The sequence below is a fragment of the Rhinoraja longicauda genome, chromosome 35, assembly GCF_053455715.1.
Source record: "Rhinoraja longicauda isolate Sanriku21f chromosome 35, sRhiLon1.1, whole genome shotgun sequence".
Classification (NCBI taxonomy): domain Eukaryota; kingdom Metazoa; phylum Chordata; class Chondrichthyes; order Rajiformes; family Arhynchobatidae; genus Rhinoraja; species Rhinoraja longicauda.
The window spans coordinates 19,117,500-19,140,058 of record NC_135987.1 but is presented as its reverse complement, the minus strand read 5'-3'; the positions used below and the strand labels follow the sequence as shown (position 1 = coordinate 19,140,058).

General features: G+C 39.4%; 1 protein-coding gene across 2 annotated transcripts in view; it reads left to right on the top strand.

The window, feature by feature from the left end:
• The first annotated feature begins 259 nt into the window (after positions 1–259).
• Positions 260–22,559, top strand: part of parga (poly (ADP-ribose) glycohydrolase a) — a 108,619-nt gene continuing 86,319 nt past the window's right edge. The window contains exons 1-7 of one of the 2 annotated variants that reach the window (XM_078428378.1): positions 260–375; positions 4,205–4,271; positions 5,211–6,251; positions 13,311–13,470; positions 14,310–14,432; positions 15,702–15,785; positions 18,316–18,390. In XM_078428378.1, coding sequence (XP_078284504.1) covers positions 4,258–4,271; positions 5,211–6,251; positions 13,311–13,470; positions 14,310–14,432; positions 15,702–15,785; positions 18,316–18,390 — 1,497 coding nt within the window. In that variant the 5' untranslated portion in view covers positions 260–375; positions 4,205–4,257. The other variant, XM_078428377.1, reaches the window with a different exon arrangement.

The window sequence follows — 22,559 nt, the reverse complement described above, 5'->3', positions numbered from 1 at the left end:
GTTAGATATAGCTCTTAGGGTTAAAGGAATCAAGGGATATGGGAGGAAAACAGAAACGGGGTACGGATTTTGGATGATCAGCCATGATCATGTTGAATGGCGGTGCTGGGCCGAATGGCCTACTCCTGCACCTGTTACTGTTTTTTTATGAATGGCTGGAGTCTCTGCAGCTTGGTACCACCCACTCTTCTCATGACGTAATGCGCGTTTCCCTGGTTGGTGCATGCGGCCGCTGGTCACGACGCAAGGCATGCCGGGATCTGTAGTCCGGTTTGGAGCTCCGGCCATTGGTTCCCGGCTCCGCCTCGACGGTGAGAAACTACAGCGCTCGGGGACGCGGAGGAAGTGCAAGGCGCCGCGGGGCGGACGAGGCAGGTAAAAGAGGATTGCCGGTGGGAAGTGGCGGTTAGCGAGGCGATGAAGATGTCCGGGTGGTAGTGGAGACGCTCCGTTGTGGCCGGCGGCCGCTTGAACCGCCGGCCGCCTCTGCAAAGTCGAGTTTGCGGGATCTGCCCCCCGGGCCCGGGCCCGCCCCCTCGCCCGTCGCCATCTTGAGGCGGCCGCTGCTGCCGGTTGTCGCCTGTCATGGCGGCCTGATGTGCTGCAGGAGGAGCGGCGGCGCCTCCCTCTCTCCCCGACCCTCCCCACTCCCATTGCAGTTCCATCCCAATTAATATGAGCGCAGAGCCGGCGAGGAAAAGGTTGCGGCCCGAGGTTTGCCCGCAGCAGCTCTCCTCTCACAGCGGGGCCGGGCAGGGGGAGAGCAGCTCTGGCACTGCAGGCTGCAGCAAAGGTCTGTAACCAGGCAGTGCCCGGCCTTGGTGCACACACACACATACACAATATACACACACACACAATATACACACGCACACGCACACAATACACACATGCACACAATGCACGCACACAATACACACTATACATACACACTATACATACACACACACAATATACACATGCACACCCCATATTCACACACACTACACATGCACACAATACACACACTATATTCACACACACAATACACACTATACATACACATGCACACACTATATTCACACACACACAATACACTATACATATATACACACACGCACAATACACACACGCACAATACATACACTATAATCACACACACACACAATATACACACACACCATATTCACACACACTACACACGCACACAATACCCACACTATATTCACTCACACCACACCGACAATATACACATACAATATACACATGCAGACAATGCACACACACACTATATTCACGCACATCACACTGGCAATATACACATACAGACAATATATGTACACACACTATATATCCACGCACACACTATATTCACACACACCACACTGACAATATAAACAATACACACACGCACACAATACACACACTATATTCACACACACCGCACTGACAATATACACGCACACAATAAACACACAATAAACACACAATAAGTAAACATACCACACACAATAAACACACCACACACAATAAACACAACATACACCATAAACACAACACACACACACACAGCTCTTGGTTATTTCAAAGATAGACACAAAAAGCTGGAGTAACTCAGCGGGACAGGCTGCATCTCTGGAGAGAAGGAATGGGTGACATTTTGGATTGAGACCCTTCTTCAGACCGGTTAGGGATAAGGGAAACGAGAGATATAGACAGTGATGTGGAGAGATAAAGGACAATGAATGGAAGATATGCAAAAAAGTAACATGATGAAGGAAACAGGCCATTGTTAGCTGTTTGTAGGGTGAATATGAGAAGCTAGTGCGACTTGGGTGGGGAGCGATAGAGAGGGAGAGGGGAATGCCGGGGCTACCTGAAGTGAGATAAATCAATATTCATACCACTGGACTGTAAGCTGCCCAAGTGAAATATGAGATGCTGTTCCACCAATTTACGTTTAGCCTCACTCTGACAATGGAGGAGACTGAGGACAAAGGTTTGTGTAGGAATGGGAAGGAGATTTAAAGTGTCCAGCAACCAGGAGATCAGGTTAGTTCAGGCGGGCTGAGCGAAGACGTTCCGCAAAATGATCGCCCAGTCTGCGTTTGGTCTCGCTGATGTACGAGTTCACATCTTGAACAACGGTAGATGAGGTTGGAGGAGGTGCAAGTCAACCTCTGCCAAACCTGAAAGGACTGTTGGGGTCCCTGGACAGAGTTGAGGGAGGAGGTATAGCGACAGATGTTGCATCTTCTGAGGCTGCCGGGGAAGGTAGATGGGGAGGGGTGGTTTGGGTGGGAAGGGATGAGTTAACCAGGGAGTTACGGAGGGAACAGTGTCTGCGATAGGCGGAAAGGGGTGGAGATGGGAAAATGTGGCTAGTGGTGGGATACCGTTGGAGGTGGCGGCTGATGGGGTGGAAGGTAAGGACTCGGGGGACTTTGTCTCTTGCGACTTGGGCGAGGGGGAGCAAAGGCGGATTATTTCCATGCAACCTGTCAACATATTGCAATCTTCATGCAGCAACATTTGTACTTCCATTGTTTTCATGTACACATCATTTCACTACAACACAATACAAATCATAAACGCAACATCAGCATTCACTGCAAATTGGGTAACATTTGCAGGGAGTTCATTTCACACAATTAGGTACAAGTTATTCCTTGCAATGTGACAGCATTTTTTGCAGTTTATGTGCATGCAGTTTCATGTGCTGCGTTATTTCCATGTCGACTGCTTCCATGCAAAGTGATTGTTCATTGCAAATGATTTCCAATAAACGTTGCAGTATTTTCTGCAGATTATTTCAAGCAATAAAGCAGTTTTGGCTACAGATTTTATTTCTGCACATGATAGAGTGGGAAATTACTTTTGGAAGCAATCCTTTAACAAATTATAATGGGATAGCAAGAAACTTTGTATCATTGAACCATTTACTAAAATGTCCAACAGCTGATCAGTTCTACCTAGCCTTGGGTCTGGAAAATACTTATTTTCATTCCCTCCAATTAATATTTGTCACCTTTTCGGGTTGAAGTTCTGTCGATATCTTTTGTGTCCCTTCTGAGCGTGAGCCTATTTTGCAGGTGTAAAACAAATACTACAGGATATTTCACCACGTGGTTATTTTTATTTAAGGCTTTTCTTCTGAGAGATGCTGAAATGTGCTCAGGATGCAAACTTGGATTGATTTTCTAGAACTATCCAATAGGGGTTGCTGTATCCAATTAAAGTGGACGAGGGAATCAAACAGGCCATTCCTGCCATGTGCTTCAGTGACTTAATAAATGTACTGAGCAGTTGGGAAAGTTACACACGCAATATCAATAATTAATTACCTAATATCAACATTTCGCTTGGTTGAAACCAAATACCATCTGTGCCACAAAACACTGTTTTGCTGATGTAATGTGTTCTGTGTTCTTTTCACATAACTATATAGTATGTGCAGGAAAGATGGTTGCTCATCAAATTAGATCATTATCTGAGCTCTTTATGGAAATTAGATTTTATTATCTATAATATTACTAATTATTACTGGCTACTCCCGAGGTATATGTGCGCTCCCAATTAGGCGTAGCTAATGAAACCCCCCAAATCTTACTCTTTCCAACTATGGTCTGGTCTCTTTTCCATCCTTAATTTAAACCGCATAGTGATCTGGTGTTTTTGACTTTTAAAAAAATTATTCAATGTCACTTGGGTAAATGAGACCAGATAAAAGTTGCTTGCTCTGCCATTGATGAAGCCAGCCAGATATTCACGATCCATGGCTTTAAAAAGATAAAGGATGTACAGATTTGCATTTCAAACTGTTTCATTTTGGAATGAACTTGTGTAGGAAGCTTTTTGCAGCTTGTTCTGTAGGTCAAGAATCTTTCCTGCTCAGGATGATTGAACCTAATGAGCTCAATGAATAAGACCTTATTTTTCTTGTGTTCTTTGATTTTGGGAAATGTTTGACAATTTGTTACTTAGAATGGAGCAGTGCCTCTTGTTGATGCTGCAGTTACATAAGGGAACAGCTTTTGTGGACTTATTTGGAAATAGAAAAAAATACTGTCAGTGGAAAACAAAATCCACGTTTTTGAAAGTTATGATTATTCTGTTAGGTTTTGTACCAGAAGCTCGGACAATAGTGGTAAAATACAACAGGGGTTTCTGATTTTATGTTTGAAATAATGAAATGTGTATTGATATATGTTTTGAATTCTTACAGATTACAACAAAAAGTGTGCATATTTGACCACAGAGAAAAATAAAGATTTAAGGATGGATCAAGCCAGGTATAATCTAGCATGTCTCGTTTGTGTTGTAGGCATCTTTACCCAGTATTTGGTACAACAATGAAATCCTGCTTAAAGATTCACAATCTGCCCATAATGTTTGATTCTCTGACCCAGCCATTTTATTTTTAGCAGTAGGACCACAAAACCTTTTTCAATATGAATGTTGTCTGCTGATTTGGATTGTGTTTCCTCAGGCAACAACTACCACCGAACCTAGTGGTCTCCCGTCCAAGTATTGACAGGCATGAGCCTGCTCAACAGAAACCACAGGGAGCATAACAGAGCCGAAAATCCGCTGCTTCCCTTCCCAATGGATAACATGGTCTTGATAGCATGCAGTTTTCAGAAAATGGAAGAATATTAACACAAGACAGTATGAGAGACAATTAGTGAAAAGAACTGAACCAAGTTAAAGTTTTATTTCCAACTGAGCCACGGGTACAATGCCTCGGGTGGTAGTGGATTAGTAATCAGTGGTTATTTTCAGAACAGACATGGGTTTATAGAAGTTAAAGCAAACAACTGATGTGGAGGGAGGACAAGAAATTGGTGTTTAGTTAAAAGATCATGTTTAATGAAGGAATTGGCTCAAAAGGGCTAATGGTTCTAGGATGTCATAAATCTTCACAAAATCACTCATGACTGGACCTTTTTAATATCAACCCCTTTGCTATGCCACATGTAGTTGACTCTCAAAAATCCCACTGCAATTGATTTAACACATAAAATTTAGTCAGGATGAAAATGTGTTGATGATTGAATAAAGCATTGTAACCTAGTTAATAGACTCGAGGCTTGCAAAGAGATTGGTTAAATAGCTAAAGACAGAAAATGTAAAAAATGTGATTCAATTTAAAATGGTCATTTTATCATGATCAAATTTCTCACATTTATTTTCAAGTGTTTTCTCATTCTTCTCTATATTGTTTCATGCAGCACTGAGAAAAAACTACAAGGCAAAGACGGAGGATTAGAAGACACAGAGAGAGGATGCAAGGATACGTGGACAGTTCAGTTTATGCAACAGGACAGGGTGGTTAATTCTTCAGGCAGTAGCAAATCAACAGAGTGCTGTGAGTCTGACGAGAAGATTCAGAGACAAAAGTGGAAAAATCCCTTTGGCGTGGAGGCCCAGCGGTTTGAACAGTCCTCTGTCACTTGTGATAAAAGTGTAGACAGGTATGCCTCTGAAAATGATAGAGGTAACCAAATAGCACCGAACCCCACTTTGGAAACCTCTGATTCTATAGACAAAGCTAAGAACATTATTCCAGATAAAAAGAAATGCAAGACACTTGAGGAATGGGTGGTAAAGCCGCCTGGTTCAAAAGCCTCAAGGAACACTGTCGTCACTCAGGCTGGTGAACAAAACGCTCTCCAAGAGGAGCATCTCTTGAGAGACCTTGAGACCATGAACTCAAATGAAAATTCGCAGGATGAGATTTACGTTGTTCCTGAAAGTCCGCTCTCTGATTCTGGGTGTGAACAGTGTGCCCCTGGCACAAGTGGAGGTGAAAAACAAGACCACGGGAAGGAAAATTCAGGAGATTGGCTCACTGCTAAGAAAGAGACCAAGTCCATCTTTCCTGTGCATTTAGATTTTGCTGGTAGTAGCCCTCATGAATCAGACACTGAACCTGCGTGCTTTACAGCCAAAGTTTCAGAAGGTTTTGAGGACGCTTCTCCATGCCACAGGTCTTATTGTGTCAATACTTACTCTGTTAATAAAAACGATGACGATATGATGGAGGTGGACAAGAATGTGCAATGTCAATGTGAGGATTCATTCCCAAAGGCAAAACAGAAACCATTCCGTGGTTTAAAGGACGGATCACTAAAGTCAGAGCAAAAAACGTACCCTTCAACAAGTTCCCCTTCACAGCCTGGAAATTGGAAAGGCACTGCAAAGGTTCCTTCAAAAATCACCGATCATTTTGAGTACCTGGTCAGGAAGCCACCTAGGATAAATGACAAGAGGTAATGTTTGCTTTTCAACTTTTCTTTGTTCCAGTAATTCAAATGTAAAGAGAGAGAATCAGTGCGGGGATACACAGTAACTCCATATGGAGCTGTGTAACCGAACATTGGAATTGTTGTGCAGATAACATTCTACACATTGTGTACACATTGGGGAAGGGACTCGACCCGAAACATCGCCTATTCCTTTTCTCCAGAGATGCTGCCTGACCCGCTGACCAGTTTTCTGTGTCCATCTACATTCAATGTCTTTTAATTTTTTTTTTGATATTACTGAAATAAAGCTCGTTTGCTTTTAAATTTGTAAGGTTGTAAAATAGTTGCGAGTGAAACACAGGGTGTCTGAACTTTAATAGTCATCCCATGGTCATCCTGATAGGTTGATTAGGTCTGTTGCGCAAGCAGGAAGTAAACAGTGGGCGGTAGTTTCTATGTGCGTGAAGTTGATTTGCTGAACAGATTGCAGGAACGGTCGCCTGCCGAGGCCTGAGAGCTGCACTGCAGCACAATGAGTTAGCTGAACTTGCTATAAATTGGACACCATATGCTTTGTAGTTATTGTGTTTTGCAATCATGAAGGTTTGTAGTGAAGGTGCTGCTGGTTTAGTTATGAAGGGTGTACAGTTTTGTTGAATTTGATAGATTACTGGATTGTTGCAAAGAGTTGATGAGTCGGCCTGTCGTGTGCAGTATTTCGAGGGTACACATAGCAATATTCTACTTTATTTGGCGCCATCTACAAACCCTCAAGAAGGGTTTAAAGAAGGCTTAAAAAGAATTGCTTTGTAAATCTTTGAGGAGCCATTTTATATTGTTGCGCCAGTTGTCTCATATTACAGAAGGTTCTGATAAAATGCATTGCAGCACTAGTTCACAGTGAAGAATCTTCCTACTTTCTGACTAGAGCTAGTGAGGTCAGGATTCTTAAAAGTAAATATTTCTCCAGTTAAATGTTGAAGAACTAAATTAGAAATCGGAGCATGCAGCAGTTGCGAAATAAAGATCATTCATGGTTTTGTTTTTTTCCCATTTTGCAACTGCAAATGAAAGTGAAACTAATGACAATTCAGTTTTACTTCAGTTATCTTGCAAATCTGGTGAGGTTCAAAATTGTGCCTCCTTGTGACATTGTTCCCATAAACCAGGGATACTGGGATATGTTAGAGGCATTATATATTTCAGTTAAAAAAATGTGCTCATTACTCAGTAAATAGATTCACTTTAAAAGTAATCTGAAAGTAAAGGTCCACAAAAATCCATAATTTTACTTTAAGGAGAATTTAATACTATTTTGGATGAATCATGTTAGTGTTTTAAATATATGAAATTTATAAACATTCAAATTTTGTTGCCGTATAGAAGTAGTTAAGTAAGTACATTTTATCATTCTCCTCTTCTAACAGTAAACACCGATACTCCCTTTGTAATTAGGTGTATTTACTGAAGGGTGGTTGTGGGTACAAACTCGTGGAACTTTTAAAACAAAAGTGACAATATTTGCTGTAGTCTGTTGAAAGTGCTGTCAAAACTAGTAGAACAATAAACATGGAAACTAGAAATGAGGAACTGCAGATGCTGGCTTACAGAACATGGATACTGCTGTGGCATAATGTATTCAGTGAATATGTTGGAATCTCAATTTGGATGCCAATACTTTTGTTTGAGTTGTGTCTTACATGCTCGCTTGTTTCTCACATCTGCCTGCTCTTCCTTCTAGACGAGATGGTGCAGTTTAATAAGTTTCAATCGTTGGCTTCCAAAATCCACTGTTCAACCAGATAATTAAGATCAAAGGAAGCTAACAAAATCCTGTGTGTAATGTTTCCAGCATGTGATAGGATGCTGGCAAACTACAATTTAAAAGAAATAACAATGGAGACTTGGTATTTGATTGTGGTGTTTAAAATATTCTTAATATCAGAGTAACTGTGTCTCCCTTCATTTCATAAATAGTTGTAGGTGTTTCTTAGTGAGATAGAAAGGGCAGGGATATCCCAACAATCTGTGGATAAATAATTCGTTTCATAATGTGTACTGCTCAAAAAAAAAAGATTTTCAGTTAAGTTGTTTAGCAACTGCTCTCTTTAGTCACTCAATTGGTGTCCACCAATCTTCTGGCAAAGCTTTGATCTGTTGTTGAATGTGGGATTCCTTATCTCTTCTTCAAAATTTCAACTTGCATCTTAGTCTTTGTAGTAACCTATCCAATTTGGCAGCTCCATTTTTGCCTAACCCCACTATTTAGACATTCTCTTTTGGACCTCCTTGAAATGGGATTTGTCATTTGATCTGGTGACAGTGGAGTGAGGGTGCAATGGAATGAGGGTGCAATGGAATTGGTCACATCATTATTGGCCGTGGTGAGATTGTAGTTTTGGTGCTGCTGATAATGCACTTTATATATTTTTTTAATCTGAAAATAATTTAAATCAATTATTACAAGAATATTATGTACAATACAAAACAATACCAATAAACCCACCACCATAGTACAAAGTAAAGCAAATATTTTTAAATAACAAATATACTGAGTGTTAAACAACTATGTTGCAATTCTTGTCAAGGATACATTCCACCATAGTGCACATTATTGTGGGGCTCTGTTCAGAATGCAGGCTCTCTTCATAGTTGCTATACTTGGGGTCCTGGTTTCCCCAAACATTCTCTGCTAGTCAGCCTAATAATCTATTCTGTTATGGATAAAATTGTCAATTACAGGGCGATGGTTGAGCATGAGATCAAGTAGGTTATCCCATTTATTTTTCAGCAAGTCACATTGCCCTTTCATGCCAACCATTGATCGTGTCCCCTGAATCACATTCCCTCGTGTAATGCAACTTGTTTGGTTCATACTACAGTTCAGCAACTTTGAGCAGATGCCCCCCAATATGCAACAAAAAAAAAAACTCACCGATGTTATTGTTGGAGTTCTCGCTAGTCTTTACAAAACAATTTATAAAACAAGACTTAATATGTTCCCTTTTTGAAAAGCCTGTGCTGCAGTGTGTCTGTAAATTAGCTCTTATTTTGTACACTGGCATAACTCTCAGTTTTGCAGCAGTCTGCCTTGAGCACCATTGTTACAATCTGTTCTCAATTATGTTTACTGTCATTTTGGCATTTTAAGAAAACAAGAACAATTTCCTTTGCTACTGTTCTGGGTTGTATTAAAAATGCTCTGGGCAATGCTGAATAACATTTCTAGGTACTTTGAAAATATAATTAACTCTAGGTATATTCCTCATGTCCTGAGATTTGAACATGACAAATGCGACATTTTTGGTGCCAAGTTGGGTGGTCCCTGTCATGGAAAATGAAACAAACCCATGCTTCTGATATTCAAAAGCTGATGTCCCCCTGTGTTCCATTCATATAGCCACTACTAACAAAACTCAAGTAACGTGGTAAAATACCGTTGTACTCATCTTTTGCGGAGTCACAAACTGCAAATGCTGGAATCTCGAGCAAAGCACAGTGCTGGGGGAACTCAGCAGGTCAGGCAGCATCCATGGAGGGAATGGACAGGCGATGTTTAACGTTGGGACCTCCTTCAGTCTGAAGCAGGGTCCTGACCCGAGATGTTATCTGTCCATTCCCTCCACAGATGCTGCCTGATCCGCTGGGTTCCTCCAACACCTTGTGTTTTACTCATCCGTATTGGTTTGCCTGCTAGTCCTTGCATCCTACAATTAAGTTAACAAAGATAACTTTCAGCAGAGTCTTAGTGTCTGATTCCCACTCATCTTGTCCTACCTCACTCATCTTGTCTATGAGACTATTTTGAGGAAAATGTCCTCTTAGGAACAAAGTAAGTCAGGCAAAGTTCTTCTTACCAGTAGGTTAGGAATTGCTATGCATCATCCTTACTAGAAAGTGTACCCGTTGGGTGAGATTAAATATTGATATTGACTGTTGGATAAATAGCAGATGATTACTCATTGTGTATACTCTTACAATAATGGTCACTTGGACAAAGTATTTGAGTGCCCATGAACTATACCCTTGCAAAACTCCATTCACTTTTATTTCAAGTAAATCTTTAACTTGGCACTATTCATATCTACTTTTTGCTGGAACCCCTTTGTCAGGGTATTTTTAAATGTCATTGAGAAATATTAGCATAATATTGCTCTTAAAGTCATTAATATAAGATTCTCAAACAGGTCATAAGGCTACAGGTTTCTGCGCAGTATGGCTTATTCAGAGGAATATTTGCATTGAATTGAGCATGTTGTGTAATTGACAGATAGTAAAGTACATCTGCAGAGGTGCTGCAGTAATGTGTATGTGCAGCAATGGAAAGAATAGAAATCAGGAGCACTCCTCTGCTTCTGGGCTGTTCACCTGGTGCCGGCAAAGATGGAAAAATCTGTAAGTGAATGTTTGCGTTTTTAACACCCCCAATACATCTACTGCATTGTGCATCCATCTTCTGTCATAACTTGCTCTTAAAACATTACACGATTGATATATTTCTCGGAAGCCACTATTCCACAAATAACAGTCTGTCCGCTGCCAGGGTGTGGCCATACACAAACTAGAGTAGTAGCATTGCATGTTTGTTGATTAGGCTGCAACCCAACAGCATGAAACCCATACCTGCCAGTCCCTTTCTCTCTTGCCCCGTCTATCCAGACCGTCTCACACACACCCTTCTCCCTTCAGCTCTCTATCAGACTGTTTCTTTCCCCAATCCTATTGGACATCATCCACACAATACTCCAACTGGATACCCCTTACTATTCACCCTCTTGCATTTCCCATCTGCTACCACTCCTTCAGTTCTACTCTTGACCTTCCAAATTAAATTCCACAATCTGAAGCTATTTGTTCTCTGCTTTTAACCTCCTGAATCTACCTATCACTGCCAACTCTTACCCCACACCTCTTCGTCCATTTCTTACATTACAGCTATTTCTCCACTACTCTTTCAGTCCAGGTGAAGGGACTCAACCTGAAACATCGATTGTCCATTTTCCTCTGCAGATGCTGCCTGACCTGTTGAGTTCCTCCAGCAACTTTTATTCCCCTCCAGATTCCAGTATCTGCGGCATCTCCTGCCTCCAAGCCACTATGCCTGTTAGTCAAAGTTAGTGTTATATCATTGATTGTATAGCTCAGAACTTGGACAAGCAGTGCTGTCATCCATTTGAGCCAAAATGACGTGAAATAGGGGGCACACCTACCTTTTCTTTATGTCCCTATGTTGAATGTTAACTCACTAGTTACACCTCTATTCTCTTTAGAGGCTCACATTATACTACTGTTGCTCTTACCAGATAGGGGAGATTATGAGTACCAATGGGGGACTTTGTCTTGGGTCAAGACACTAGTTTCTTTGGCATTCAGTTCCAAAGACGATAAGTGAATGAGAGGGAAGTAAATAAGTAATAACGTTGGTTGCAGCATTTGTAAAGATTAAGGACAACAGTGCCTTCGGTTGACTATGGCATTCATTCTTTTTTCTGAGGCAAAATGCATGCATTATATTTATACAGTATAGACAAGGTTAAATAGTTCTCCTTTGTCATGTACTTTCTTAATGATTTATGGTCACATTCACCATTGGGGTTTAACTCAAGGCAACCAGTCCTGCTAGTTGCACCTTAAAAAGGGGAACCATCAAAAAACACATTGCCAAGTTTTCAAAACAACATTCAAATAATAAGATCATAAGGTCATAAAATAATGTACTAAAAAAACTTTGTCTTTAAATATGTCAAAGCATCCTTGTTTGATCTGCCTCTAGATTATTTGTCACAACTAGAACACTTTTCCTCATGGGTTTTTGTGGCTTAAAGGGTGAATATGTGTGCTTTAACTCTTTAAATGTTAGCCATTGCTCATTTACTGTCATACCTTTTTAATAATATTTTTTGAATCTACTGTAGGCAACTCATACAATAAAGATATATTGTATTGTATTATATTGTATACCTGTATCTTTTGTAATTTGCTGCACTTAGATTTAAGATTATGGTTTCAGACAGTACAAAATCGCTTTCCCTATGTATGTAAAGTTCTGTCTTATTATGCTTACACTTCTCTCAATGCATCCTAACCAGCAGATTATTAATGAACACTTTCTCATTGCAGAATGCTGGGTCTAAAATAGTTTGTTCCCTTATAGATTCCTTGCTTGCTGAAATAAAAAAACCTCTCAATAACGCTCCGTGAATTTGCCCTCAGTGCTATTCGTGAAATTTTGGGTTGCCTTGTCTGTAGGTAGAGTGCACCTTTGTGTGGTTATTGTTACATGCAGCTCTAATCTTTCTGACTGAAATTGCATGCTGTACAGGTGCTCCCCACTCATCACTCCGTACCACTCACCAAATCCACGTTGCAACCGTTGGGTGATGGAAATTTACCATGATAGAATTCACTAATCATCACCCAAGCAATCGCTGTCACGGAATTTATGTGGGGAGGAGTAAGGGGCAAATAAATATATAATTTTCTTGCAACTCTTGTTTCTTAACACATGTACAGGCAGTGTGCCTTAATGTTATGCAAAATGGCAATGCAAACCCTTACCCTGCCCTCTCTCACCTAGTTACACAGTGGTTGCCTGTACACCGTCAAGCCTGTTATAGAATAACAGGATCTGGGGTACTATTTACATTACCTACGTCATCTTTTCTTTTCAATTTTGATTTTTTAATAGATTTTTTAGATTTAGAGATACAGTGCGGAAACAGGCCCTTCGGCCCACTGAGTCCACGCCGCCCAGCGATCCCCGCACATTAACACTATCCTACACACTAGGGACAATTTTTTTTACATTTACCCAGTCAATTAACCTACATACCTGTACGTCTTTGGATTTAATTGTAAAGGTAAATATGAAGATTGAATCAAAGGAGTATTTTTTGCTCCCCTGTAAGATTATGCTATTTAGCTTTGCAATTAATAATCTTCACAGAAAGCAAGTGCTGTAAGCTACATTTATTATCTTCATTTTCTGATTTGTATGGAATGTTGGATTATACACAATTTAGTAACTGAATTTCTGATGTAGGATATTGCCTGGTTATGCTGACTTTTTTACTTTTTTTTAAGAAGAGGAAATTGCATGGAAGATGAGAGGCTGTCTGATGGAAGGTTTACCACAGATGTTAAATGGCTTGGAACTCCAATCTGTGAGATGAGAAGAATGCCAGATTGCAGTGGCACTTTGCCAGCACTAAGAGCATCGAGCAACCATTCAGTAACCATCCGAGTAAGTTAGTCTTTATCCAAGCAATATACCATTTTTTTGAAAATATGAGAAACTATATCCATTCATTATTTATTAAGCAGCATTACAAACTTTGCAATTCCTTATCTAATCAAACCACAGGGTGTATTGAGACTTTGTGACAATGCTGACCTATAATAATAACTCATCAGCCACTTTTTAAGATCTTTTGGGATTAAATCCTTAAAAAAAAAAGATGAATGGCACTCATTTCTAAATAGATTGTATAAATCTAACAAAATTAATCTTATTTTCTAAATTTAATTGTGAATCTAAACACTTACAAGCTGAAAATACTTCATAGCAAAGTATAATCCATAAATTAGAAACTGTCATGAAACCTTTTCCCTATTTTTTTTAAAGCCTGTTTCTAAACCAGAACCAGGGGCCACAGTCTAAGAATAAAGGGGAGGCCATTTAAAACTGAGGTGAGAAGCAACTTTTTCACCCAGAGAATTGTGAATTTGTGGAATGCTCTGCCACAGAAGGCAGTGGAGGCCAATTCACTGGATGAATTTAAAAGAGAGTTAGATAGAGCTCTAGGGGCTAGTGGAATCGAGGGATATGGGGAGAAAGCAGACACAGGTTACTGATTGTGGATGATCAGCCATGATCACAATGAATGGTGGTGCTGGCTCGAAGGGCCAAATGGCCTCCTCCTCACCTATTTTCTATGTTTCTATGTAAATTGCATAAGTGTGCTGCCGCCTCCTAATATTTAAAGACAGAATAATTAATTTTGCATTCCATTGGATGTAATATACATACTTTTCCTCATTTCTCCTGTGATGGTTACTACAACCTCTGTGATTGTATTGCAGACAGACTTGCTGAAAAGTGGTGATGTTCCTCGACCCTTTCCCACATACCTCAAAGATGCCTGGGATGACAAGCATGTGAAGATGCCTTGCTCGGAGCAAAACCTTTTTCCTGTTGAAAACGAGGTAAAGAATGCCCGTAGCTCAAACACCACTACACATGTTTTCATGTTGTATGCTTGAATCAGAATAGAGTAGTATTGTTGGTTATTGAACTAATTTGTGGCCAATTTTCACATATTTGCACGTTTTTAATCATGTGTAGTATCAGCTTCCTGAAATGGTAATGAGTTAGTTAGCAAGTTTGAATGTACAAAGCATGGTAAGGCTTAACCATAGAATGTAGTTGCAATATCTTGGAATTGATGTAGAACTGCAATACAGTGCAGTTGGAACGATAATCCAGAATTTAATTGTTTTTCAGAGCCACCAATGATACTTGCATATATCAACAATTGATTAACTAGTATCACAGATCTTTCAAATGCAGCAAGTGGCAATGTGATATTCATTCAATTTCTCTCCAGGGCTAAACTTAATTTGAAATAATATGTATCATTTAGTTTGAGCTTTTGAAATGCACTTAAAAGCCAAATCAATTATAGTGAAAAGCCAGATCAATTAAAACCAGTTTGCTTAAATCTCTTAATTGAATAAGGACCCGGATTGTGAACTCTGTTTCATTCTCCACAAGCACTGCCTGACTTATTTTGATAGTTCTATCTTTTTCTATTTTTATTTCTAGATTTTCAGTATTTGGATTTGATGAATATCCCATAGGGTAGCAACTTTGAAAGATTATTTTTTAAATTGATTGGTTAACTTGTACTTAAATGCAGGAATAGGAAAACAAATCTGAATTAATATTCTATTGTGTCTATTTTTTGCAATTGCAGTTTTTAACTTTTGTCACCAGGTGTCTCTAAAATCAGTATTCAAATTGGCAAAAACAAATTGCTGGGGGAACTTAGAAATAATTTTGTGGGCTCATTAGTACAGCTTTTTAGAAATGGGGAAATTTTCACATGATTTGTGTTTGCGTGAAGGGCTTAATATTTTAACTATGACACAGCTCACTTTTACAATTGGAAAGATTACTCTTTTTCAGAAACATAATTAGTGTCCAAGTAAATCTTGAGATTTAAAGGATAAACTTTTGAATAGGTGACGTTTCGGCTCGAGTCCCGAAATGTTACCTATTCCTTTTCTCCAGAGATGCTGTCTGACCCTCTGAGTTACTCCAGCTTTTTGTGTCTATCTGGTTTACACCAGCATCTATCTACAATTCCTTCCTACACAAACTTTTGAATGATGTTTCTCATTTGATAATGTAAATTCTTCTACATTGCCTTCGACCAGCTGCCACCTTACATTGTCAATCCCTTTTTTCTTCAGGATGGAAGCAAGAATGTGAGCAGTCGATGGGAATTGATTCAAACGGCATTGTCGAGAAAGTTTGATAACTCGCTGGATGTAAAGGTGCAGTGTGAAATTTGATTAAATGTGCTACAATGTATTACAGGGCTTGAGAGGGATTTCACTTAATTTATTTGAAATATAATTGTAGTAATTATTTTGATCACCTTATACTTGTACGTTCAGTAAATGTTGCAACAACTCTAATCTACCTGGTTATTAGCTCCGGACTTTTATGCACACTGCTGTCAGTCGGTATGTAGAAACAAGGACTGCTGATGCTGATTTACAAAAAAAAGAATCAAAGTGCTTCCTTAGACTGAATACAGGTCCCAACTCGAAATGGCACTTTTCCATGTTCTCCATGTGCTGTACTAGTGCATTGACAATGCATTTTCTCCTAAGCCGATTTATTCTCCCTATGATATGATATACAAAACTGCTCACATTTAAAGACCAGCCGTGCAGAAACTTGGCTAAACCAGTCTTATAAATACTTTACATGGAAGGACAACTTGGATGTTTGATACAGCAGATGATTTGGTCTTTGGCAATCAAAAGTATTTCTAGAGATACAGCATGGACTAAGTACATGAGACCATCCACGACCCGTTCCTACTCGTTCTGTTATCCCACTTTCTCATCAGTTCCCTACACAAAAGGAAATTTACTGAGGCCAATTAACCTACAATCCTGCACATCGTTAAGATGTTGGAGGAAACTGGAGGAAGCCCATGCAGTCATAGGGAGAAAGTGCAAGCTCCATACAGACAGCACCCGAGTTCAGGATGGAATCTGGGTGTCTGGTGCTGTGAAGCAGCAGCTCCACCAGCTGTGCCTCCATGCCATCCTCTTCACAATTTACAATGCATAACTCAAGAATGTGAAGGAAAGCTCCCCATTTGCCTTGATGAGTGCAGCTTCAATAATACTTGTGTGACAATATTCAGGCAAAGTAGGTTACTTGAATTATATTCCTTCTACCACCTTAAACACACTCTTCCACACCACCAGTCGACCGTGACTTCATTGTGTATTAACAACAAACTTCACTGCTGTTACTCCGGCTACTCCAACTGCACTTCTGAAAACCCCTTTTCTCCACTTCCCGAAACTATGGTCTGTAACACTACTATCACGCTGGGTCTAAATCGTGGAATTCTTTCCCTTGCTGTGGGAGGGCCTTCACGAAAAATTGTAATGGGTCTAGAAGTTGGCTCACTTCAAGCAAAAATAAGGACATCCTCTTGCCAGTTTATTTATTCGTGTCATCGCACAGCTGTTTGCCAATAGGGAACAAATTTTAGTGCCACGTGGTTGGCCTCTGCAAGATCCTTTACAGTGCATGTGTCATGCAGCATTTCACAGCTCAGGAGATGTTCCATAGTCTGGAGGCCACTCGCAGTCTGCCGCATCTTCAGTATATCCCCACTTCAGCATGTTCGATTTGCTCCTCTCCATGCCTGTCCGCAGTCTTTTGAGACTGTGCCAGGTTATCGACGGTTGGTCGGAACCTGGTGGGAGTTTCTCAGAGCGATCGATTGCCATGTGTGTGTGAGTGATGGCAACATTCCAAAAAATGAATTTTAAAGCTATGTGTAGTTTTCACTGGTAGGCTTTAAACTGCAATGTACATGGACCAAACTTACTTCAGACCACTTCTAACTTCCCACACACTAGTGATCTGTTCTAACTTCTTTTTTTGTCCAATGTGGATGGCCTCTTTTTTCTGTGAAATTCATTTGCAATATTTTTACCCAATTAATTGCTCTGTTAATCAATGAATGTTAATACTGTCTGTTTTACCTACAACATTGTATGTCTTGTACCATTGGCTGGATACATATGTTTCCTATCTTCTCATCAAAGTCATTTGTAAATGCAGTAAATAGTTGCCACACATTCATGCAGGACCTCGCATGTTAAGTCTAACTCACTGTTGTCGTGCTCTGGTACTTCCAACTTGTGTGATTTATTTTTTCTAAATAGTTAACAAATTGCTTTCAATCCCATGAGCTTCAACTTTAGAAAACAACATTTTACCTTTTTCTAACTTTTTATCAAATGACTACTTGAAATCTGTATGAATAACAGCCATAGATATTATCTCCTAATGACTTTAATGGCCACCTCTTGGGGAACATTGAATTGGGATCATCAGTTACTGACTACACTTTAAAGTGCATTAATCCTGCATTTTCCTGATCAGCTGCAGTATTTCTAAGGGACTCTATCCTTAATTATATACTTGGAAACGGGAGTTTCTAACCTGTTTAGCATTCCGTTTTTAAAATTCTTTTCATGAATTGATAGACTGACATGCTCAGTTTTCTAATTTAAAGGAATATTTTCCAAATCCAGAGGATTTATTATAGTGAGAGGTTTGCCACATTTTCTTTGTTTTTATCCCAAGGCTTAAAAGACACTTCTTCTGGAGATATATCATTTGTCTTTTCTTGCATTATGGAAATTAATTTAAGTTCCTGTCCTTAATAGTTTTCTTGGGATGTTTGGCAACAAACTCTCTCAAGTAGTGAATGTATTCTTCAAATGAAACCAGTTAAATAATTACTGCTTGGATTTTATTTTTCAGGATGCAATACTGAAGTACAATGCAGGATATGCAAAGAAATGGGACTTCACTATCCTGAATTACCTTTGCACTGAGGTAAGACAAACACTGATGAGCTTGTCAGGATATGAAACGGGGCTATGTAGTTTTCAAATCGACCATTGGCATAATGGTGCTGCTTTTGAAAAATTGCAACATCGACCGTGTTGCGAAAGAGAATGTTACAAGTTCTCTTCCAACTTGTTTTAAAATTACTGTAACAATTTACCTTTTGGCATGGCAATGGCTAACCTAAATCACTTTCTTTTAATAAATAAGTTGGTAATGTCTGTTGTTAAGATGTCTGGAATCAAAATCAGTTAGATTTTAGTGGCTTTAATCTTCTCGCTACAAGGAAGTTCTTAATTACTTTTCAAAAAATTTCAAATGTTATATTAATTTTTAAATTGCACTTTAAGAAATCTTCAGCTAATGGAGAGGAGAAGAAATGGGTAGGATTATTGAACACCCCCCCCCCACCCTCACTGGACCAACACCAGCTTGTCTTTTGGGATGACATGTATAGGCAGTGAGTTACTAGTGTTAAATTAGCAAGATGAAATTGTGTCGATAATATATTGAAATGCAGGAGTTCTGAAGCATTTTGGCTACTGCTTCCTGCTTATTTTGACCAAGGAATGTATTTTAGGTTTCGGTGTATTATTGTCACATAGTGAAAGAAACAATGAAACTGATTTTTTTCAATTAACTCTTCTTACTGAATGAATAAAAGACCAGTATGTCAAGGACCTGCTAACAAGGTGTTATACTGCTTATTCAGTTCAGAATGCTTATTTTGCTGTGTTATGTTAATTCACATTATTGGGTCATTTGTATATGTTGCTATAAAATAACTTTGATCTTGTGATTTCTGGATACAAGGAAATCAAGAGAAATAAAGCTCAAACGTAGTCCCAATATAAAATATCTAAAGGTTTGATGGGCTGTTTGGCCAACGCCCAATCTGTCAAATGAAAGAACGTAAACCAACATTGTACTTGGTATAAGATTTACTGTGCACTCCTGATGTAAATATTGATTTTTGTAGTGCATTTCATTTGTAGTGATGCTTTCAGTAACTGCCGTTTTGGGGAAAGCATAACTTTGCTTGCATATTGCTTCAGAACAGTGTGGAATCCAATCACCATTCTCTTTCTAATCCAGAAAAAGGTTCATTTCCACTTCACTTATCATTTATCAAGATTCTGCTGTATTTGTATAGAGATTCAATGCAAGGGGAGGGCAGGCAACAGAAGGTACACAAACCCTAGAGAAACTGATCTCCATTGCCTGCTATTAAAATTGTCAAAATCCCCATTAAAGGCAGATGGTCTATTATCATTTTACACCAAGTATAAATTTAAGATGGTTATTTAATTTCCTAAGCGTATTCTTTTTTAAAAAGAAACATCTTCAAGCTGTTGGGTAAGTAATTGGATTTTAGATAGAACAATTTTAAGTCGACGTAAGCTTAAAGCATTTTGCTGCTTACTTGTGTGTGCATTGTTGCATTTATCAGGAATGTGCACCTGAAATTAAAATGGAAGTTCAGTGTAATCCTCATATTATTTAATTATCCTCATATTATTTGGTGGAGACCTGCCTCAGTTGGGCAATTGATTCCTCCCCCTCCCCTCCCCCTTTCAAGCTTCATTTGAGCCTCTTCCCACTGCTCTTTATATCATCTTCTCAACATATTCCTCCCTTTTTTGTCTCCTTAAATTATTATTTTTCTTTTAATTAGTTGATCGTCAATTTATTCTATATTATGATCAAAATGTACAATTGCTTCAAGATTTTTTTCCTCCCTACCATCTTGCACCCAAGGACTTCACATTCCTACTTTATTGATTGTAAACTGAAAAGCAAAATGGAGAATTGAAGGTATAATCCTGGTCACGATCCATTTAAGGGAAAAGCAGTGTTGACATGCAGCTAGTCACAAGATGTACAGTTTTGTACACCTCATCCCTGCAGGCACTATCGTGCACTCTTAACTGCTGGTGAACAGTTGGCAATGTAAAAGTTTAGGTGTACCTCTATATATAATAATCGGGAATGTGAAGTGTTATCTCAGTATTTACCACATTCTCAAAGTTAATGATATTTTAAAGGTTATATGGAATTACAATATTTTTGTTAACTTGTCTCTAGTTTTTAATGTGTACTGCAGTTTTTAATACTGCAGAAATGTCTTTCCTTGCTACAGGGGGATGTAGTTAGAAAACCACTTGCCAGAAGGAAGTTTCAGATATTACTCTATTCAAATACTTTAAGATTTCTATCAAATATTTGCCATGTGAAATGAGTTCAAAAACTGATTTAATTTTGCAAATTGAAAAGAACAATATTAATGGGTTTACAAACTTACTATTAAATTAAATAACCATGCATTTAATTAAATTTTATCCGGTAAGCCGAATGTAATTTTTAATACATGTCTAATTAGCCGTGAACACTTGATTCAAGATAACCTTCCCTCCAGGTTTTTTTTCCTATCTCTAAGTGAATTGACAATGAGGGAATGGCCACGTATTTTACTGCATCTGAATACGGTTTCCTGGCAAAGTATTTCATGTTTTTCCGGTGAATTGAAATTAGTTTGCAGTAAAATTTAATGCAAGAAATCAGGCTATTCCTTTCAGTTTTAATAAAAATTCAAATCAAATTAAAATGCGTACACATAGCTGTATTGTTTCTGAAATGAAATCTTACTGGTTCCAAGGCGGGCGGGCTTGTCCTGTTGCAGGGGCATGGCCCAATGGGTCTCTCCCATTCCAAAGTAGGGAGCTACTAAGTAATATTGAAGGAGACCCTTTTCCAGCTTCCTTCCCCTCCACCACCTCAATCAGTCTGAAGAAGGGTCCCAACTCAACGTTCTGCAGAGATGTCTCCTGACCTGCGAGTTACTCCAGCGCTTTGTGCCTTTTGTGCTTATTCTACTTCCCTGTTTATATCTTGCTGCAATATATAACTGTCCTATTTGCAGTTCACAATACTACCAAGTTTTGTGTCTTCAGAAAATGTAGAAGTTGTAGCATGCACTCCCAAATCTAGGTCACTTAATGTACATCAGAAAAAGCTATCGTTGGGGAACACCAGTTCACCCTACCTAGAGTCCATAAAACAACACCCATTCACCATCATCCTCTGTAACCAGTTACTTAAGCTAAGCTCATTTTCATGCACCCAATATCCCTTTTAATGCCATGCACTTCAACTTTGCTGATAAGCCTGTTATATGGTACGTTATGAAAAGCCTTCTGGTATTCCATATACACAACATCAATTGCATTGACCTCTTCAACTTTATTGCCTCCATCTTTTGGATGAAGATGGATGCAAAGTACTCATTCACTCACAGTGGCGCAGCAGGAGCGTTGCTGCCTAACAAAGCCAGAGAATCGGGTTTGATCCTGGCAATGGGTGCTGTCTGTATGGAGTTTGTACATGGGTTTTTTCCAGGTGCTCCAGTTTCCTCCAACATCCCAGGGACATGCAGGCTTGTAGGTTAATTGGCTTCTGTAAATTGCCTCTAGTGTTGAGGATGTCAAAATGGGGTAACATAGGACTAGTTGGTCGTTGCAGACCCAGTAGGCCGAAGCGCCTATTCCATGCAGTAACTCTAAACTCAACTACCTCAATAACGTCCATGTGCAAATTCTCATTTTTGTCTATAAGGACTCTTGCTATTCCATGCCACCCTCTAATTAATTCTACTGCTATGATGCACTTCTGCATTCCTATTTGTCTCGGCACCTATTTTCCCTCACACCGTCTTTACCCTAATTTCAATTTTCACTTCCCCACTAATTCCTTTATAATCAACTGGTATGTGATGTCAAGTATTTCTGAAGCTGAGTTGCACCATGAAATGTAAAGAGTCTATATTTGGATTTTGTTTTCGAATAGAGCTGCATAAACTGGGATAATGTGATGACCCTTCGCAGTGCGGCATTTGGTGCCTTTTCTCAACTGGCTGTGAAGTGGGGGCAGCAGTTCCAAAGACAAATAGTCACCGCTCTAATAGTACCCAAAACACTCGGGTTATTAGTTTAGTTTAGAGATACAACGTTGAAACAGCCCTTCGGCCCACCGAGTCTGCGTCGACCAGCGATCACCACACACTAGGGCCAATTTACAATTATACCAAGCCAATTAACCTATAAACCTCTATACGTCTTTGGAGTGTGGGAGGAAACCAGAGAAGACCCACACAGTCACAG